Source organism: Phytophthora infestans, genomic scaffold (assembly GCF_000142945.1).
Source record: "Phytophthora infestans T30-4 supercont1.4 genomic scaffold, whole genome shotgun sequence".
Classification (NCBI taxonomy): domain Eukaryota; phylum Oomycota; class Peronosporomycetes; order Peronosporales; family Peronosporaceae; genus Phytophthora; species Phytophthora infestans.
In genome coordinates this window covers 2,727,866-2,748,899 of record NW_003303755.1, presented here as the reverse complement: position 1 = coordinate 2,748,899, position 21,034 = coordinate 2,727,866, and the positions used below count along the sequence as shown (strand labels likewise).

Here is a 21,034-nt window from a genome sequence, read left to right as displayed (position 1 = left end):
GCTGTTCCCCTGGAAGCAGCTTCATGATTATGGTACGGTGCACAGCCTGGTCTGACTGCCGAGTTACACTTGCAATAGCTCGGTAGTTATCATCTAACTCACCGAGCTCACGTTCAATTCCATCGATTTCACATATCCAATTGCAATCTTCGCTTCGTCCCTCGGGCCGTCGTGCTTCCCCTACGAAGGCAAACAAGAAGTTCGCCTCAACTGCAGGTTCAGCTGACTGTGGCAGCCCGGCATATTCCAACCCAGTCAGTGTTGGCGGGCCGCCGAGTTTAAATCACTTGGCGTGTAAAGGTTTTGCAGGTCTTCTGGCACTTGCGACTTGTCGACAGAATTCTTCACGAACGCTGCCATCTTCTCGTATTGACGAAACAGTTTGCACTGGCCGACTTCATGGACTTGTCTGCAGAATTTGCAGCACCGCCGACAGTAGTGAGCCGAGTGCCCCGTTCTTCCACAAGCTGGACAAGGTCCACGCTGTGAGCTGTCACGTGATCCATCTCTACGGTTCGACTGTTCTCGTTGGTTGTACGGTCGCGGAGGTCGATTCGCCGAGTTCCTCCAACTTCGATTCGAGCCATTCTAGTCTCCCGCCGAATTCTCTCGGCGGTACAGTGTATTTCCTTTATCATTGGCAACGTCGGCGTCTATGTAGTCGTCGTCTTCCGCTGAGTTGTAGCCCCCGGACTGGTCCTCATCATCCCATTCGTCTTCGGAGTTGTATGGACTCGGCGGGTTCTGATCGAGTAGTTCTTCCCCGTCAGAGCTGCGTCAACGAAAGTGACTCGGCGGTCGCGGTGTCTTCTTTGCGACTGCGCTTCGCATCTCGACGTCCATCTCGGCGTTCATCTCGGCGGCTTGGATCCTTCCACTTATCGTCTCGGCCTCGTGCGATCACGAGTCGGTCGTGTTACTTCTTGCGCTTTTCACCGAGGATCCGACGATTGATTATCTGCTCCATCTTACTGATGTCTTCCAACTGCAAGGGGTACATCAAATTCATCACATCGTCATCACCACAATGCAACAAGAAGTGTTCGACATGGTCAGCCGCGTCGGCGCCACCCTTCTCGTACTGGATCTTGGCTGTCCGAGCATACCCGTTGAGTCGGATCAGGAATTCGCAGATCGGTTAGTTGACTTTACGTCTCGCCGAGTAGTAACGAGTGCGGGTGGATTGGTCGAACTGTGAGCAATAATAATCCAGGAACGCCTCGCTGAGTAGTTTCCAACGTCGTTGAGTCTTCTTCGGCAGCTGCCTATACCAACGCTTCGCCGCGTGTCTCAAGCATAGCGAGAAAGGTTCGCACCAGGCACTTTGGGGCATCCTGGTGCTCTTCATCTCGTAGATGAAACACTTGAGCCACTGGAGCGACGCGTCAGAACGGTAGCGCTTTCCTTCGAACTCGGCGATTTTGTCGAGTGAGGCGTGGGTTCGGACTTCTAGGTACTGCGTCGAGTCTTCTTCAGCCGCGTCAAAGCTCAAGTTTTGGATGTAGTCCTTCACGGTTTCTTCACGGTTTCCTCTCACGTCGAAGGCGTCGTCGTCTTCTTCATCCTCCTCGTAAGCCTCAGCCTCGTCTGCAGCGTCATACAATTCACGGTAACGATCTACATTTCGCTGCCCACGACTCGGCGCTCGCTGAGTCGGGTTTAGCTTCAGTGGAGTCAGCATGTGAGAGTCTTCGAAGTACGGAGTTCCTTGCGTAGCGCGGAACACTTTCACGTCTCTTCGTCTCCGGGGTCTTCGGCAAAGGAATCTTGCTCGGGTCCTCGCCGAGTGGTTTGAACTCGGCTACTCGGCTGTACACCTTCTTCGTTCCACCAGGGGCCTTCTCCAATCCAAACGCCACTCTCAGCTTCTTCTTCCATTGCCAGAGTTCGGCTCCGCCACGGGTCAGACTCCAGTCGGACAGGATGAGGCTGTTTGGTCGACTGTTGCACCGATAGCCCATCGCCTTCAGCAGCAACACAGGTTCTTCCACCAACTGATTGATGTTGGCTGAACGCACCGGTTGAGTTAACTCGGGACCCAACATCGGCCACTTCGCATGCGCCATCGCCACAGGCGCAAACAAAATCATCCATTCCGATCTCGCTCTCATCTCTTCGCCAAGTCGAGCCAACACTTTATTGGCGCTCCGCGTATCGGCGTTCTACGTCGCTTTTGGAATAAGGGGCGGACGGTCCCCTTGAGCAACGCCATGTTCTTCTTCATCTTCTTCTTCATCCGCACCTTCGTCGAGCTCGGCGGATAAGCTGCGCTCGACAGGACTTCGGGCTCCCATGCGTCCCACCTGCAGCGTCAATCCTTCCACCTGCAGCGTCAATCCTTCCACCTCGCCAAGTAGCTCGGCGGTAGTCTTCGTTTCTCCGAGCTCAGTGGTCTCGGCCTTCTCTTCATACTCTCCTTCACTTGAATCTCCGTTCTCGCTCTCCTGGTCTTGGCTATTCTCGTCGAGCTGGACGGTTCGTCCCACCTCCATCGTTATGGCGATGAGTCGTTGATCCGCCGGGTCCTACCCCGCGAGAGGCGATCCTCCAGCCGTCGCTGGGCTTCCGTAGCTCGGAGCTGCTGATCCTTTGACCATCTTCACCCTCATCTTTCTCTTCTCTTCCTCTTAACTTGGTTAGCTGGCACCTATAAAAACAAGCACACACTCCTGTTCCGGGGTCGCGGCACCAGTTTTGGTGTAGTAGAACACACAAATACCGTCAGATGTGGATTCCTTACACAAACCACGACAAATCGCCGAGTTAGGTCGGCGGTTGTATGGCCTGCGCAGAGGGTGGTCCCCTCGCGGTTCGGCCCTTTTGGGACAGACGAGTGGATCGCTTCCACTCGGTTCCGACTAACCAAGTCAGCGCACTTCCGAGGCTCCGCCGAGTTTGATTCGGCTGAGGTCGTTCACAACCCGGGGCCCCTCGGCCAAAGGATGGACGACGGTGCGCGAGCGCTTTTACAGGCCACCGAGCGCAGAGGCTTCTCAGCTAGAAGTGTTACTGCCCCCGGGCTATCCGACGTACCGGCTCACTGAGTTTGCGGGGCTCTCTTTCGCGCGTAGCGAGACTTTGTCCTACCCGGACCGACCTAATCTCTTGGCGCTACCAGTCAATACCCTACAGGCTATGCCTCTCGAGTATCGACGGCAGGCATAATCCAGCCCTATGCAGGGACTTACCGGAAGAGTGTACACGTGTCTTGGACTAGGCAAATTCTGCTATGTTATCTTCTCGGAGCCTTTTCGGCTCCCCCTATTTAATCCTATGCTTCTCATACAAATATCAAGTGAAATGTAGTCGTTTCGGATCTCTACCGACCCTTCCGCTGGGTTCAGGCGACTGTGGTGTTGGAAATCCCACGTGAACTCTAGCTACAGATGTAGTTAGGATGTTCCCACAACAATGCGTCTACTAGGATAGTAAACGATCGTTCGGGCGGACCTGAAGACCCCAGCTCTGCCCTTGCACCGGGACAAACTGGACCTTGTAAACTACTTGTATAGGCCAACCAGTAAAATAAGAACACGCTACTAGCACGAGCAAAGCTAGCAGGTGTTTTGAATCCTCGTGGTCCCAACAGCGGAAGGGTACCAGGCACGGGTAAGCCTTTTACGAGATCACCGAGTGTTCAACACTCGGCTGGAAGAAATAAAAGGGAGGCAATTCAAGCACTCCCAGTCGTGCAAATAGGCAACAATAAGCCGTCACGTAAAACCTCCCGATAATAATCGGCCAATACACAAAGTCTCTTGGCCTTGCCGGATGAACCCTCGCTACAGAGCTTCGAGTTCACCGACAGGCATAACACACTCAAACAAGCTTGACCTGACGCTTACCTTGAAGCCGGACGTCGCTCTGTGTGCTTGAGTGGAAATTCTGTTCTGTATTTAAGCTTACCCTTACGGGTCTATTCCTAATAAGAAGTCCTAATCAAGTATACAAATATCAAGTGAACAATGATCCGTTATGGATCTTCTTGCATGCCAAGCGTCGTCTGCACTGTCGCATGAGCATCTTTAACGGTCCGCGCCCTGTCCCAGACGGTTAACGTGTCTTCCAAAGGTCGCTGAGTATTCCGCGAACTCATCCCAACCGCCACTGAGGGTTAGTACCGTAGATGGTCCGCTGAATGCGAATCCGGCCAGTCCATTATTAATAATAAGGACAGCCTGGATTCTGTGACATAGGGCCGTATCCGATACTTGTTGAAAACTCGGAGGTGACGCCGTCGAGTCCCTTGCACCTTGGCGTCTCCGTACATCACCCGACCGAGGGTTCGTCGCTTGAACAACTTGGGCGGTGTCACGTCTTTGTCGACGGGTGATAATCCGCAACCACGGAGAAATCACTACACCACAACTGCCCCTGTCGCAATGGAAGCCACGGTACTGGTGCCCGTTGTGACATTTCTTCATTCTTCAATTCACCATCTCGCCACCGTATGTCCAAGCGTCTGAATCGAGCCGTGTCCGACGCTTTTCAGCGTCTCAATCCTCGTAGACGTCGCGAACGTGAACAGCTGGAGGTACGCCAGCTCATCCTTCTCTTGAATCATTGGCACCTTGCTCATCATCTCGCATTACTCGACTTGTTTCTCAGGAGGGCAAGGCCGAGGGTTCGAACGTCCCTCAGTCTGCTACACTTCCTCCGACAGCGGCGTCATCAACTGGTCCTTCGGCGCTTCCTGCCCCGGCCTCTTCACTTCCTCTAATAGCTCCTGCAGCACTCCCCGTCGTCGCTGAATCCGCGGAGATGGCTCCTGCTGCTCCTCCTGCGCCTGTTGGTGGTACACCACCACTCAACGAAGATTCGCTGCGCGCCATGCTGGCTGAAAGTACTGAGGCATCGGTCGATCACATGATGACCTCGATAATTCCGTACTTGACTGCAATGGCTCGTCATCAAGTGCAGCTCAGTGTTGCGCCTCCTCTCCACGGCGATGTACACACTCAACGTCGCCTCGAGACTGCTGTTGGTTTCGATGATGTCCTCGCCGCACGTTCCACGACGTTCTCCAGCATCTCCGCTAACTGTTGAGGTATCCCGCGTGACTTCGCTTTCAGTGGTCGCTCCCCTGTCGGCATTCATGTTTCTTATTCTTAATCCACTTCCACAGCGTAATCATGTTCATGTTGTTCTTCAAATGCATATACAATTTGTTGTTGCAGTAACGTTTTTCGTCTGTTACCACAGGCTGCATCGCCCTGTGGACAGCTCACACGTGATCCAGTCACGCTAGTCTTCGTCCGCCACTTGCGCCATCTGCAGCCGATTCTCGCTCTTCTTGGCTCGCAAATAGTCGTACAGCAGACCTCCACATGACAAGTTTGATGATGGTTCCCAAGTTGTATCTTCATAGCCAACCCACTTGACTTTGAACTCGCGTACAGCACGCTCCGTGCTCGTCGTTAGTGGTGTTCTGTCGTCGAGGATGGCCTCGACTTCATATTCACCGGCAACTTGATCTGGTTTCCAGCTGTCTTCAGGCAGTAGTTCCTCATCGAAGTCGAGTCTTGCTTCATTAGTCGCGTCAAGTACCAACCGAGTGTTCGGTCGACTGTTGAATTCGTTGACAGCCTTGAGTCTTGACACATGCACTACTGGGTAAAAGCGATACCCACTTCGATCAGGCAGTTCCAGCTCGTACGCAAACTCTTCCACCTTGCGCTTGATCCGAAAAGGTCCATGCCATCGGTGAGCTAATTTCTTTGTCAAGCCCGGTTTGACGCGTTCCATGTACAACCACGCCCGGCTCCCAATCTCGAAAAGAGATCTCGGTGGAGCTCTTGCAGGATCTTCCATCTCTCCTGAAGCTTCTAGGGGGTCCGCCGAGTGTTCGTTTCCACTTGGTTGGGGTACAGCAGCTTTTTCCAGTCGACTCAGAGCATCATTATGCTTTTTTGCCCTTCGCTCCTTTTCTACAGCCTGATAATCTTTGGCCATAGTGAGGGTGACCTCATGTTGTCGATTGATCTCGCGCCGCCACGCCAGTGCGTCAGACTGCTTGCCGAGCCCTCGTTTGAGTGATGACGACATTGCCCTCAACGTCGACTGCGCATCCCAACCATGAACATGGTAAAACGGCGTTTCCTTCCTCGTAGTGTCTTGAGAAGTATTAATAGCAAATACTAGCTTGTCCGCGATTTCGTCCCAATCTTGCTGTAGAGGGTCTTCCGCGTACACCCGTACGGATCCCATCACCGACTTCACCGAGCGTTCCTGCTGTCCATTAGCCTGTGGCCGATAGCTCAAAGTCGCTCGTGATCTTGACTGCATCATCTCTGCAAATGCTTGGAAAACCTCGCTCATGAAGCGTGGGTCGCGGTCGTGCCTTATTAATGATGGGGCTCCGAATCGTCGGTACACACATTCTTCGAACACTTGGGCAACACTCAGTGCAGTCGTATCTGACATAGCCTTGGCAATAACGAATCCCGTGAACGAGCACTGAAATAGGAGCAACGCCGTGTTGCCCCTGCGAGATTTCGGTAGTGGGATCACAAAATCCATCGAGACGATCTGGAAAGGTCGTTCGGCTAGTACGTTGCCAGGTGAGTATCCACGAAACTGTGGACGGCTTTTACTCGAGCTGCAATCTGGACAGGACTTCACGTGCTTCTCCACGTCTGCGTACAAGCCGATCCAATGATAATCGGACTTAACGCGGTGGAACGTTCTCACCACACCTTGATGTCCTCCTTCCAGCGAGTCGTGACAGTTTTGCAGGACCTCTTGAATCATCGTTGTTGGTACCACAAGCCGCAGCTTGGTCTCCTCTTGCCAACCGTGGTCGTACCGACGATTCAATCCAAGATAGTGAAGCACGCTGTCTTTTGATAACACGAACCGGTCAGCATACTTGCAGGCATCTCGAGCTTCTTTGTAACTCAGCTCTTGTGCTTGGCCCTGAAGCACCTTCTTGATGTTAAACCACTTCTGTTCCTCGTCTTGTGCCACTAGTATCCGTCTGCGTCGCTCCCGCTGTATCGCTACCGGGTTAACATCTTCCGCATCGGGAAATGCCGCTGGTACAGTCTTGTGAGGATGGTCTGGCAAATCCTGGCCGATTGAATCTTCGGTGGACGTCTCTCGTCGTTCTTCATGCTCTTCTTGAGCTTTTGAGACATCCTCCGAGTGTTCATCTGCAAACCTGACGCGTTTCTTGGCTTTCGTCTGTCGCCGAGTCATCACTGCTATATTACCATAATCGCACTTTGGTGAGCTGTAATCAACCACGAAATTTTCGAAAGTTTTCCACTTTGAAGACTCGCTGCCTGACAGTACATGTACTTGACGCTCTGCTCCTTGTGACGAAACATCTACCGAGTCTTTATTTGGCTCGTAGATCATTTCCTGGATGCGGTTCAGTGATGCCAATTCCGACTTGCGAGTTTCAGCCAAGATTACCCGACTGACCTTTGATTCCAGCGCTTCAGTGGTTAACGAATCCGCGGCCGCGTTGTATTCTCGTACAACGTGAAGATATTTAACTGATCGAAGCTTGGCCGTGAGTTCCTTGTGAGTATTCAGCAGCGCTAGCAAAGTTTCCTTCCTGCATGCGATCACCCCTAGTGATTGTTGAAACGCGAGCCTTGAGTCCCCAACGATGACTAAATCCTCGGCACCGTGCGCAATAGCAGCCTTGACACCGTTTATCATACCTGTGTACTCTGCCTCATTCACCGTGGTGGCCGAGAGGTAAGCGTTTGCAGCAATCACTACCTTCCACTCAGGAAGGCTCCACAGCACCCATGAACAACTCCCGTAGCCACCGTACTTCTGTGTACCAATTTGGGTCTGTTGCGTTCTGGCACGCAGCAGATCAGACCTAACGAACAGAGGTGTTCTGGGTGGAGCACAATTGTGCTAGAGCGGCCTTGCTTTTATATACCATTCATTTCACGCAAGTCACCCTTTCAAATGGACCCCGAAGCCGTCGCTGTAGTCGTAGTGCTACTCGGTGCTTGCACAGCATCTCTAGCTGCTGCTACGTTTGACAAGCGTTGTTGCAGGCGTCCACCTACTGGTGTCTCCACCTTCCCTACTGCTACGTTTGAGGATGCAATGGCGGCTCCTAGCACGAATTGGTTTCGTAAGAAACTACGGTGTGATCGTCAATCTTTTTTACTGTTGTACCGCGAATTCCACGCCGCGTGTAAACGCAAGCCAGCAGCCAACAGTAAGTGCCCTCTGGTTAAGCGATTTGCTCTAACAATACTTTACCTAGCGCAGGGAGGAACCATGGACGAGGCCGCCACGGTGCTGGGATTTTCGCGCCCACGTTCCGTGGTTTACATCAATGACTGTTTAGATGTACTCAGCTCCATGGCGGCTACGAAGGTGATTCTACCTAAAGCTAGCGAAGTAGCCTCTCTAGAAGCCGGCTTTTTCGCGGTTGCGGGGTTCCCAGGTGTGGTTGGGGCGGTGGATGGAACGTTGATTGCTATACCACGCCCTCATGATTTTGAGGGCTGGTATTGCCGCAAAGGATTTCCTGCTGTCAACGTCCAAGCGGTTGTTGATCATACCGGAGCATTCCGCTCAATATCCATTCGTTCGGGCTCCAACAATGACCAGTCATTATGGAATGGGTCGGGTGTTAGAAAGTGGTGCGTCATTTTGGTACTATTTACTCTGTGTATGATATACTGACGCTCTCGTACTGTGGTAGCTTGTCCACATTTGTCCCGCCAGGAAAGCACTTGCTGGCCGATGCTGGCTACAAGATATGGGGGCACATGCTAACTCCTTACCCTGAATCTGAAGCCGCTGATGAACGTCGGAAGCGTATCTACAATCGCGTTCATTCCCGCACTCGGATTGCAGTAGAATGCGCCTTTGGCCGCCTCAAGAATCGCTTCAGGATTCTGTTAGCCAAGCTAGAACAGAAGACACCCGGTCGCATTTGCAAAGTGATATATAGCTGCATCGTTCTGCACAACATGCTATTGGCTGTGAACGACAGCTGTGCAGTAAATGGCGAGGATCCGCACCGTGCAGAACTACAAGTCCGAGACGACGATGGAGGTCTTTCTGTTGCAGAGCATTCATTTTCGCACAGACTTGGAAAAACTAAAAGAGACGATCTAGCAGACATATTCATGTCGTAGATTAACCCAACAATTTTACTCGGATTAGCAGGATGGTTGATCGGTATTATGCGTTTTTACGCGCTAAAAGTTGTTGCAATAGCTGCAATTGAATAGCTTGAAAACGTCGAGTTTCCTCGTGGTGCCGTTCTAGTGTTGCGGCTAGGCTTCTTAATCCATCGTCTGGCGACGTGCGTGCTGAAAGCGAAGCTGCAATTGCTTCCATGCCGCTCCGCATTGATGTAGCTAGACTCTCAATTGGAGACAACTTTCCTTTTCCAGGCGCGTCTGCAGGAGGTCTGTCTGCATCACCGGAATCGTGGTCCACCACAGAGCTGTCGCTCTCCCCGCCATCGAGATGGGAGTCCAGCAGCACCTCACCACTTATGCCGACCTTGCCAGAGAAGGCGTCGTGCAAAATACTCCACAGACCGTCGTCAATTTCACGCAGAGAACGAGCACAGTTGCCGGTCTTTCCTTCTTCTCTCTTCTCCTTGCGATAGATGCATTTTAACTTCCGATACTTTTGTTAAAACCTGTACAAATTAAGCGAATTGTTAGCAATCTCACCAGCTATTAGACGTTATGGCGATGCATCACCTGATCTCTGTTGATAACGACTCCCAAAGACTGCGACAGCACACTTGCAAAGTATTGCCAAGCTAGAGCAGTCTGGGTTTTGGTCTGAGTCGCTTCAAGTCGGCGTTTTACGTCTCCGTCTGCGAAGCGCAGACGCACGAGCTCTGCGACCATCTCGTTTGACCACTTGAGACGCTTGGCCGCTCTCACCTTTTTGGGTGGCGTGCCTGACCGCGCGGCCGAGGGCTCCGAAGTCCCCTTAGTGCTGTGCGCGCCGGTGTTCTGGTCTTTCATCAAAATGCCAAGTGAGCAATTTTCAGCTCTACACTGAAAGATTGGTTGGTAGAGAGAGAGAGACAAGCTTAAGCCTTACTTGAACAAGATGTAGAACGGATAGAACCGATCGTCAGGACGAGTGCAGACGTCTCCAAACTTTCCCTAACCCACTTACTCACAGCATCCGTTCCACCACCTGAACCAGGGCCTGAGCGCTTGCAATTGACGCCGAGCTTGGAGAAGTGAGTCTGGATTGAATGGTCTTGATTGATGGGTGCTGGGATCTGAATACATGTACAAATCGGTCTTCAGGCTGCGAGATCTGTCGGTCGTGAGCGGTGTAAGCTCTGCTGACACAGTATTGGCTGGTTTTTGGTTTTTGGTTTTACTGGTTTTACAAAAACCATGGTTCAACCAGGTCAAAAATTATGGGCCACCTGGTCGAGGACTGGTTTTTGAACCGACCAGGTTGAGAGTTGACAAAAGCGCACGATGGCCGGTAGTAGTACTACCGTCTTACCGCGTACTAGACGCCTAGGCGTTCTAATGTAATAGAACGCCTACTGGGCGGTGTATTCCTGTAGTACGCCTAGGCGGAATAATTCGAGGGAGTATCTCAAATGAGACGAACGCGATCACCTAGGTGGTTTATATGAGGGAAAAGAAAAATCGAGATGAGCACGACTTCACCAGCACTGATAATGTATTATAGATGAAAGCCGTTAACCTCGAGAAAGTAGTAATGACCGATTCGAGCCATACAAATGGTTTTAACTGGATCGTCGACGCTGTACGCGAATGCTTCGACAACACGGCAATCCTCGTCCAGAGTTTTCACTTCAATATTGCAACGATGCTTGCGAACGGCGGCAAACAACTCAAGCTCGCCGCCTGAAATCTCTCCATCTTGTAGCGCCTTCAAATATGCTTCGTCGAAAAGGCCATCTAGATCTTCTAAAGTCTTCATGTACTGGATCAAGGAAGCCACATAATCCGGTGTGTCTGCGCCAATGCCATGCTGCAAACAGAAAAACAAGCTCCTTCGGATATCTTCAGGGATGTACCATGCCGGGTTTGAAATACACAGCTCCTCGCGATCGTCAACATTCGACACAAGAGCTTGGTATCGCTGATGCCACTCATCCATGCTGATTTCGCCACTAATAAGCTGTCTGAGAGGCGGATGCAGCATTTCCATGCTGAAAGCTGACCTACGAACAAGCCCACATAGCTCGAAAGCATGAGAAATCTCCTCATTCGTTTTGCTTGCTGCCCACTCAAGCACCCATTCGGCGACTTTAAAGTACTTTGGTACTTTTGGATTGCCAGCAGGCGTTTGAAGCGCCGAGTCACACAGTGCTTGCGCAATGTAAGTGTCATACTTGTCCCGATAAAATTCTTGAAAGCTGCGGTTAACGGCAACATCCAGCGGTTGGCAGAGACTCGTAAGGTTGGGTGGGACTAACAGCACATGAACGTTGTAGTTGCGAAGCCGTTGCTCATCAAACATTTTGACATGCGCCGCGTAGGAATCGATGATGTACAGGACGTGCTGGCGATAGAACTTTGTCTCTTGGCGACCGCAAATGACTTGTTTAGCGTGCTCTAACAAGATTTCATCGCTCCACATTCCGGAATTGTTAACGTCTACCATGACGCCTGGTGGACACACAGGTATCTTCTTCAACTTCGAGAACAACAAGTGAGGGGTCAAGATTTGGCCGTCTCCAGTGATCGAGAATGTTGCAGTGAAGCGTTTGTGGCTCGTTCCGCCTTTTCGCAGCAAGACCTCACGTGAGCTTTTGGTCGTAATTGTTGTTTTCGGTTCGGTCTCGAAATACCTCGGAACCTGATCCATGTTAATGACATTGCAGGGTTGAATGTTGTGCTTTTCAATGAGAGCTTGTGCCTCATTGATAAAGGCAAGACAAATAGCTGCAGCATCGACCGGAAGCGTTCTGGTAGTTGTTTGGCGGCGGGAGACTAGATTGTATCGGGTTTTGAAGCGGTCCAGCCACCCCGAAGATGCTTTGAATGGGTCGGGCTGCTTATCGGAGTCGACAACTACCAACTTGCTGTGAAGGTTGAGAGCTTGAAGTTGTATATACTTGTCTTTGACACGCAGTCCTTTGTTGTTTCTCTCAATGATCCACTCGTGAAGGTCCTTCTCCAGTTGTTGATGCTGTGGGTTTCTACCTCCTCCAGGCAGACGCCGAACTGTTCGTGTCGCTACTTGTCGGTCTTTGGAAGCGGCATGAAGCTTCTCTCGGTTGCGGTGCCAATCGCGAACCAACGATGGAGACGTCAATTTGTACTTCTTAGCAAGCGCGTTGAACCCACACCCTTTAACGTTGAACTTGTACTCGCTGATTACATGCAGCTTGAACTGTAGGCTATAGCTGGAGCGTTTTGAAGGCATGCTTGTGCGTGTTTTTGAGCAAAATGGGAACTGCCAAGGCACTGAAGGAGGCAAAACCAGCTCGGTCGGACAGCGTCGGCCATCCATCGGCAAAACCAGCTCGGCCGGCCAGCGCCGGCCATCCATCGATGAACACAAGTTTCAGCTTGCCGTATGTGCTACTACCACATGGTCATGCTAGGCGTTGTATTTGAATAGGCGTTCAATACGAGGGATTCTTCTCTCCAAAATGATTTTGACTTGATCGTATTAAACGCCTAGGCGTCTAGTACGCGGTAAGACGGTAGTATCGAGGGAGACCGACTGATCTTGATGCTGGTATTTTAGCACAATCCACACTCACCGCACGAACGCTCTTTTCTCAGTCTTAATAGATACCCTCTCCTCTCCAAATAAACTGTCGATCTGCGTGAGAGCTGAAACAGAACACCTGCCGCGTATGGGGCATCCCGCGAGTGAAGAGCGCTTGGAGTTTGCAAATCTTGAAATTGATTGCGGGAACGGCCGCTCGTGGCACGTTTGCAAGCATTTTGACCAAGAATACAAGGACTCCAGGCAGCCGGATGGGACGTACAGTCTACCTGAACCGAGAAGAATAAAGGAAGGATCGAGAACTTCAAGAGCCATCTAAAGCGCTGTACTGGATTTATTGGTTTCGTGAAAGCTACTAGCACTGCCGCTTTGGCTTCGAATCGATCCGATCATGAAGCAGGCGACGATGGCAGCGTGGCAACAGCGCAGCGCTTAGCCTCCGATTACGACGCGTTAATTCAGCAGCTAAATCCAAAACGACAGAAACGGATTGACGAATTTTATGCTGGAATATCACAAGAGGACGATACTAAAGTTTTGCAGCGTCTACTTCTTGAATTCCAAGCAGACAACAACTTGCCCGACAGTTTTATTGAGCGCCAGTCAACGGCTCGTCTTCTTCGTCAAGCAAACAAAATGAGTGGTAGTGTCGATCCCCTCCCACGGCGCAAGACATTAGGTGGGCAAATTCTTGATGAATACGCATTGGCTTGTGAAACCCATGAGAATTCAACACTTAGAAAGTCCCAAGACAACACTGGTGGTCGCGTTAACTTTTTGTCTGATGTATGGCAGAACATCGCACGTGCACACCTACTAGGGAGCCAGCTGGCTTTGTTCGGCTTTGTATTAGTCTACGGTCTTTTTGCCACCGGTTCTCGGCATGATGGTGTCGCCATCGCCGAGAAAATGGAGGGGGTGATGCTCAGCATGCAGAAGGACGGTTGGAGAAATGGAGCTGTGGTTACTGATAATGCGGGACAGTGCGGTCGAGCTCGGAGAATATTGAGCATCCGTTGGCCTAACATTGCTTTCGTAATTTGTTTTGCGCACGATTTGAATAATCTGGTGAAGGTCGTACTCAAGTCTGACTACGCCCAAGTCACCAAGCAGGCGTCGGATGCTGTCAACGCCCTGAATGCCTCGTCGGCCAAGTGGCTAGTCGAAGCCAACGTGTGTATGAGAGATACCTACGGCTACAAGCTACACTTGAAGCAGCTGTGCGAAACGAGATGGAATAGCATGCACGGATGCTTCGCGTCGCTCCTGAGGGTTCGCAGTGCGCTGGAGATGCTAGAGATGAAGTTCAGAGACGCTGGTGACTATCCAGCTGCTTTACGAGTGTATGCTGATCGGACATTCTGGGCCTCGCTTGCAGACGCCGAAGAGGTTGTGCGTCCTCTTGCCTATGCTTCTTTAAAGCTTCAGCGTGACGAATACACCATGGCAGACGTCGTAGTGTGCTATCTTGATATCTATGCTGGGTTTGCGAAGCATCGGTACGGTAGCCAAAATCTTATTCGCGAAGTGGAAAAGCGATGGCACCAGTGCGAGCAGCCGCTTATGATTCTGGCACTCGTTTTGCACCCCGCACATAAGCAAGCTGGCAAGAAACTTCTGGACAAGACACCGCTGACTTCAGTTGGCTCCCTGTGTCGCGTGGGGGTGTACTATTTTAGGCGCTTTCATCTCGGCAAGGACACGTCTAGACTGTATGAAGACTTGCACAAGTGGATCGTGGATGAGGAAGATACTTTGCTATCGTTCGCGGACTTTAGCTCGATTCATTCTTACTGGAAATGTATGCGCTCTGAGATGCCTGGAAGCAAGTTACCAGATCTTGCAATCGGAATCCTGTCTATTGCTGTCAACACAGCAACGTGTGAGCGCTACTTTAGCGAATTGGCCTTCCACTTGTACTTCACGCCGGCGAAGCCGCCAAGAGGAACAAAATGTCCCCAGAAAAGGCAAGAAAGCTTGCTCTAGCTCGCAAGAAGGTACGAGAATTGGATGCCGAGCGCGACGCTTCTCAGAGCAACAAAGCTACCCGACTCATCGACCCAACGGAGCGCACGCGACTTCGAGATCGCGATGATCGTTTTGAATGCTGCGAGCCCGAAGAAGATGCCGGAGTTGAAAGTGTCGTCGGGCCGGATACTGCTTTTGAGTACTGTAGGTCAGTGCTATGTGAACTAGAAGGTGACGATGATCCACCGATTACTCGTGAGGGCAGCGCGCCAGACTACGCTGGATCCCTGCAACCTGCTGTCGTAACTTCCACCGCCGAAGAGACCAATTTTGCCACCGTATTAGAGGCGATTAAAGTACAGTCGTCCGCGCCGATCCCAGACCCAGATAGACGACCTTTTCCGAATCACAACGACAGACTCTTTCCTCAAGAAAAGGAATTATTAGGGCTGCGAGGTCAAAAGGCTACCTTGGTGGAGCTGTCAAAGACACCAGATTCACCGCCGATTCAACCAGGTATGTTCAAACCGCTATCTGTGTGTTATTACAGAGCTTATAGCAATTTTGAATTTTGTGATACAGTTTGGCACTTCGCATGTCCGCAGCCACTTCGACGTCAGCGGTAAAAGCAGATAAAGGTGGCAAGACATGATTTGATACAGCCACGATCAGCTTTGCTCATATATATTTTTTCATCTCGTACACGGTTGTCTTATACTAATGTTTAGAACACATGTCTTGACGCACGTCGATCCTTACACAATAAACACCCGTTAGCTTCTCGTCCACCGCCAACGCTTCTTATGTTGCTCACGAATCACCAACATGCACGCTGTGAGCTGCACGTAGCCATCCGACAGAATCCGCTTGAGCACAGGCTCAGTGAAGATATGAACCGAGTAGTCTCGCAGGACCTCCATGAAGTCCAGGCTCAGCAACACCATCGTCTGTGCACAGCCCAGACCCGACGGTAGACGCAGTCGTAGTCATATCCTTCACAGTAGACTGCCGAGTCTCAAGCGACGTCATGTTGGCGACTTCCTTGCAGGAATGCACGGTCCATCTGAGTATTAAGCAGCTAGTGTACACTTGCCAGTACATTTCTAGGCTTCAAGGTTATGCATAGCGTTACACGAAATAAAAAAAACAGCAAATATTGCACATTCTTACGCTGTCGTACCGACGAATGATGGCAGCTTCAGCCCCACTTCAGCAGCGAAGGGATTGACGGATCTTCCGACTGGTGGTCCCTCCTTGTACAGCTCTACATCACAAGAAGCAAAGCCAAACTTACACTCCGTTTGTCTGGAGTGATATTCTTCTCTTCAACCATTCACACCAGATTCACATAAAACCAAAGAACCATGGTTGTAGAACCAAAACACCTGGTGCTTTGGTCGTTCCGGTTTTTGCAACCAGTGTGGTTTTTCCAACACTAGCTGACATGATGGCAACCATGTGGTGCGACTCGGGGCCACGCTTGAGACGGTCAAGGAAGGCCCTCGTCGACAGCTCAAAGTCATGTCCATTGTCGGCTTGTGCTATTTCGCAGTAGGTGACGAGCGTAGTTGCCATTTTCGACGTTCCAAGACTCATTCCGCTTGGTGCAGGTGTGCGGGGGACCCATTGGATCCGAGTATATCATTTCGGGTTCGTCAATCCGATCTTCGTGTGGCCCTACAGGAAGTTCTGTTGACCCTTGTGCATTGGTTGATCGTCGTAGCTGGTGGCCAATTGATCGGGCTCATCTTTTTGCTATTGTTCCCTTTCATTTTTGGTATTCCGATTGCTTACGTTACGGCGGAGCTCAGCACCACATTCCCGCAAGACGGTAAGAGATGAGATATTTATCTCAACGGCTCCGAGCTGACAAACTAGTTGGTGTTGCTGCAGGAGGCTATACAGTGTGGGTGCTCAACGCTTTCGGACCGTTCTGGGGATTCCAGTGTGGCTATTGGGCTTGGATATCCGGTGGTAAGTTGTTTACAATTGAATTAATAGGCTTCGGCCCCCGACTTAACGTTCATGTGCCCGTGTGATGAAAGTGATCGACAACGCCATCTACCCGGCGCTGGCTGTGGCGACATTTACGGATGTCTATGGATCCATCAACTCGCCTGTTGCAGAGTACTTTATCAAAGCTGGCATTGCCTTGGCGCTGGCTTTACCAAACCTGCTGGGTATTCGTATCGTAGGCCGAGGCATGGCAGTGATGTCTATCTTCGTGATGATTCCATTTACTGTCCTCTTTATCTGGGGGGTCATTCGCGCGAGTGATTGGGGCGTAGTGGGCGAGGTTCGTCGCTCTGACGTCGTCTATGATGAAAACGGAGACTTTGTCAGCATGTCCGGCAGCATCAACGTAAGCGTCGATAGTACTTGAGTAGTCGTGCAAAACTAACTCTGTCAATTCTGGTCTTTGCTGATCAATACTCTCTTCTGGAACTTCAACGGCGCCGTAGGCATGTCGGTGTTCGGTGGCGAAGTGATCAACCCGGGAAAGACGTATCCTCGCGCGCTAATGATCTCTGTGCTTTTGTTGGCGCTCACGTATTTGGCGCCGCTTTTTGGAGCAACGGTATTTAACTCGCCGCATTGGACGACGTGGGAAGAAGGATCGTTTCCCAGTATCGCGGAAGAAATTGGCGGCAGCTTTCTATCAAACTGGGTCGTGCTAGCTACGTTCTGCAGCAATGCTGGCATGTACATCGCCGAACTATTTTGCGACTCGTTCCAGATCTTGGGTATGGCAGAGTGCGGCCTCGCTCCAGCATTTCTCAAAGCGTAAGTTAACCCTTTTAAGGTCGACGTTTTTACGCGTCCTTGTTAATGACGATTATTTGCTGTCGCCTTCCTTAAAAGACGCAACAAACGGTTCAGCACGCCCCATAATGCAGTCTACGCCAGTCTTGTGATCATCTTAGTGCTCGTCAAGTTCGAGTTCGACGAAATTCTGGGCATGACCAACGCGCTCTCGGCTTTCTATCAATTGCTGATCTTAGTCGCATATATCAAGCTGCGCTTCTCGCACCCGGACACTGAGCGTCCATTCAAAGGTATGTTGTCATGGCATCTGAACCTCAGGCTTGAAGATAAAACTAACTTGTTGGCTACTGCTGCAGTCCCTGGTAACATCACTGTGCTGATCATTGCACTCCTTATCCCGACTGGATTGCTGGTCTACATCGCGGTAGATGTCTTCTTCTCGCTTGTTCCGGCGTTGCTTGTTGTGGGGGTGACACTGGCTGGTCTTCTGTACGCTCGTTGGCAGAAGTTCACTCGTGCGCAGTTCCGTCAGCTTGCCACGACCACCGAGTCCTGACGCGGCATCACTAGAATGACCATCCAAACAATTACCACGAACGAAAAATAGATCGAAACGACCATTAATCTTGCCCCTTGTGTCTGCTGCAGAGTTTAGAAATGAGTTCCAAGCTTCCGTTCAACTTCGAGGAATTCTACGAAGCGTTTGGCAAGTCTGTGTCGTCCGATGTCATCTTTGAAGACGGCCAAGTCCACATTGTACCTCTCAATAAGGCGGACGACACCTGTGCCAGCCAGGAATCAGCGTTCTCTGAACAGGGGAGTCCAACCCGAAAGCACGCCAAAGGACGATTGTTGGAAAGCGCTGACAGGCGACGACTGCCCTGGCCCATTCGAGCATTATTGGAGGCGCAGGAACCTGACGGAAGCTGGACCTACTCGAGCAATTTCGAGTTTATTATCAATGGCACAGCTCCACCTCCAATGGAAGGTATAGCCGGCAAATTGTGGGCCACAGCGATTGCTATTACGATCTGGCGCCAATTCCCAGAGTACTTCGAGCTACTTGAAACGAACTACGAGAAGGCCATGCTTTACGCTGATGAAAATGTCCTTCGCATGGTGCGATCTGTACTGCAGTTCGACGCACTTGACCAGGTGCGAAGCCTGGTTCATTCTCTGTGTTTGTATCATGCTAACATTTCTTCGACGTGAGCTCAGATCCGCCCTTACAAAAGCGACGAGGCTCGCGCCATCCGGGAGCAGCTAGCCCGTGAGGCCGCTGCCAAGCGCGAACTGGAGCTTGGCGAGGAGCTCAAGATCACCCGCATGCGTGAAGAAGAGATCCGCGCTAACAAGTTTAGTTTTATTCATGCTCGGCGACTGCCGATGTCCACACAACAGTTATTTGTCACTGAGCTTGGCAATGAGATCACCAAGGTGTTTAAACCTCCAGCTATGGAGCACGAGGGTATGCGTCAAGTTAAAACGCCTGCCAATCTCAAGGTCGGGCAGCTTGTTGAAAGCTGCCGTCGCCGTCGCACAAACGGCTCCGTACTGGCGACAAAACCTTGCTGGCACCTTTGCCGTATCGCTGCCATTGACAGTGACAGTCACTTGTTGCAATTAGACTTTCTCGACGGCGACTACGAGCGCGAACGGAGGGTTCCAATGAAGTGTGTGCGTGCTACGACAACAGGCACTCAAGAGACTCGTGCGACCGAGTTCGAAACTTTAAAGAATTCTTGGAGTGAACCAATCGCTTGCAAGGACGAGATCGCTCGGTTAGATGAAGCCCGCACAATCACGCTGAGGCCACTGCCATGGAATCGTCGACATCATCTCACGTTGCCAGATCCAACACGAGAAAAAGACGAGAGCCTAACAGCAGACAAAGCCGCCAGACCGATCAGTAGCCAGCGTCCTCGATCATCAACCCGACGAACGCAATCTCGGAGAGACCCAAGAGAGAACGCACTATTTCAAGCTGCGTCAACAGCATTGATACAGTACGATCGCGCCTACGAGAGTGTGCAAAAGGCCGCCCAGACTGGCGCAAAGCGCTACGCCACGGCAGTACTGTATCGAGAACGCTTCCAAGCCTTTGACGAGCTGACAAATGCCCTCGTGACACTCGTGGAGAGAACTGTGGACGTGCTCGAGGCCGTTTGGAAGTGGCGGCAGATCTCATCGACCGGCATCGACACTGCATCTTTCGTCTGGAAGGGCAGTGACTTCATTGTCACTGTACGGATGCTAACACGTTATACGTTGAACTCCAGGACACGCGAAGTATCTAACAGCAAAAAATTGTGTTCTCTTGCTTGTTAGCTCGTGAAATCTCTTGACTTCCTGGGATACCAACGAGAGCTCGTCGAATGGTATGGCGAGGAATTCCCGCTGGACGGGAACCCTTTCATGCAGTCGTCCTCGTTGCTCGACAAGGCCAAGGAACGCGGTCTACAGCCCTCGTCACAGGAACTACGACCATTGAGCGTATTCCCCCGCGCGATGGTGCGGTCTCTCCGTTGTCACGATCTGGTAGACTCCATCTTTCTCATTATTATTTCTTTTTGACCCAACGGGTTTGATACAAGTAGTTGAAACATCAGCACAACTCGGATGACACAGTGGCGGAGTCGTCAACCCTCCCAACGTGGTGGCCTCAGGCTCGCTACTCACACGAGCTACTTCGCCGCATCGAATTGGCCGAACAGGTGGGTAGCGTTCCGCGTGTTGGGTTTCTTTTAGTTTGATGTAAATACTGCGATGCTTTGGAACAGTCACTTCTTGCGGATTTGGTGTCATCTCGATGGCTAGAAAAATGAGATCCCGTAACCTGAAGTGGTAACGCTAAAGTAACGGCGTGTGATTGGCCATAAAATGAAATTGAAGGCATTTAATTAACATGAAGTTCGTTGACTCACGCGACGTTGTAGACCGCACCACAAGTCGCTTAAGAAGTAAAACAAGAACACCTTCCGCCCAAGCCAACGCAAAGAAGCCAAAAACACCCGGCAGGGCGGCGGGAAGGGTGTCATTTTCAGTTTTGAAAATGACGGTTCTAATTGCTGGAGAAACGAGTTTTTAGCTTTATCTGCCTCGCATAAGTGAGAAGGACAGAAATGATGAAAATAAATTATTTTACAAGTTGTTGACGTTGCCACTTTGCTTTACGAAAAGGGTTCATGGCAAAGGGTTGGTATCTCTGCGGTGCTTAAGAGGCTTTTGTGCCTTTATTATTGATGCTAGGTTTGCCAGATCAAGGTAGCGCTAGTCTAAGCTCTACTACATGTAGTTGCGTGTACAACAAAACCATCAGCGTGTTTTTGCCAGTCTTGCGAGCTGATGTAGTAATTATTGTTTCAGCCTTGTTGATGCCTTGAAGGCTAAAGGTAGTATCAAACATCTGTGAGCTATAAAACTTACCTGCGTGTCGAGCGCCAGTGCATTGCAGTCTGCCAGTGTCCGGTGCCCCCATCTACGAGCCACCGTCCACTGCCAGTGTCTGCAAAGACACATCCCAAGGACACTCATGCGCCTTGCAGTGCAGCTTGCGGCTGCACTACAACCGGCTACACTGAGTACACATGCGTGCAATGGCGAAGGACTATACCAA

At 51.1% G+C, this 21,034-nt stretch overlaps 2 protein-coding genes across 2 annotated transcripts; both read left to right on the top strand.

Moving 5' to 3' along the window:
- Nucleotides 1–8,747: 8,747 nt before the first annotated feature.
- PITG_03666 (uncharacterized protein) lies at nucleotides 8,748–9,119 on the top strand (the record flags this gene model as incomplete). The annotated part of the gene is made up of 1 exon (XM_002906677.1): nucleotides 8,748–9,119. One exon carries the CDS (start codon nucleotides 8,748–8,750, stop codon nucleotides 9,117–9,119), a length of 372 nt encoding a protein of 123 aa, XP_002906723.1.
- A 6,977-nt stretch (nucleotides 9,120–16,096) lies between these two features.
- Nucleotides 16,097–20,999, top strand: PITG_03665 (Amino Acid-Polyamine-Organocation (APC) Family; the record flags this gene model as incomplete). The annotated part of the gene is made up of 14 exons (XM_002906676.1): nucleotides 16,097–16,203; nucleotides 16,464–16,483; nucleotides 16,558–16,626; nucleotides 16,698–16,948; nucleotides 16,996–17,014; nucleotides 17,115–17,436; nucleotides 17,515–17,708; nucleotides 17,775–17,842; nucleotides 18,067–18,573; nucleotides 18,637–19,662; nucleotides 19,747–19,929; nucleotides 20,028–20,155; nucleotides 20,355–20,378; nucleotides 20,873–20,999. The coding sequence occupies 14 exons, from the start codon at nucleotides 16,097–16,099 to the stop codon at nucleotides 20,997–20,999; spliced, it is 3,045 nt and encodes a 1,014-aa protein (XP_002906722.1).
- Between the last annotated feature and the right edge of the window lie 35 nt (nucleotides 21,000–21,034).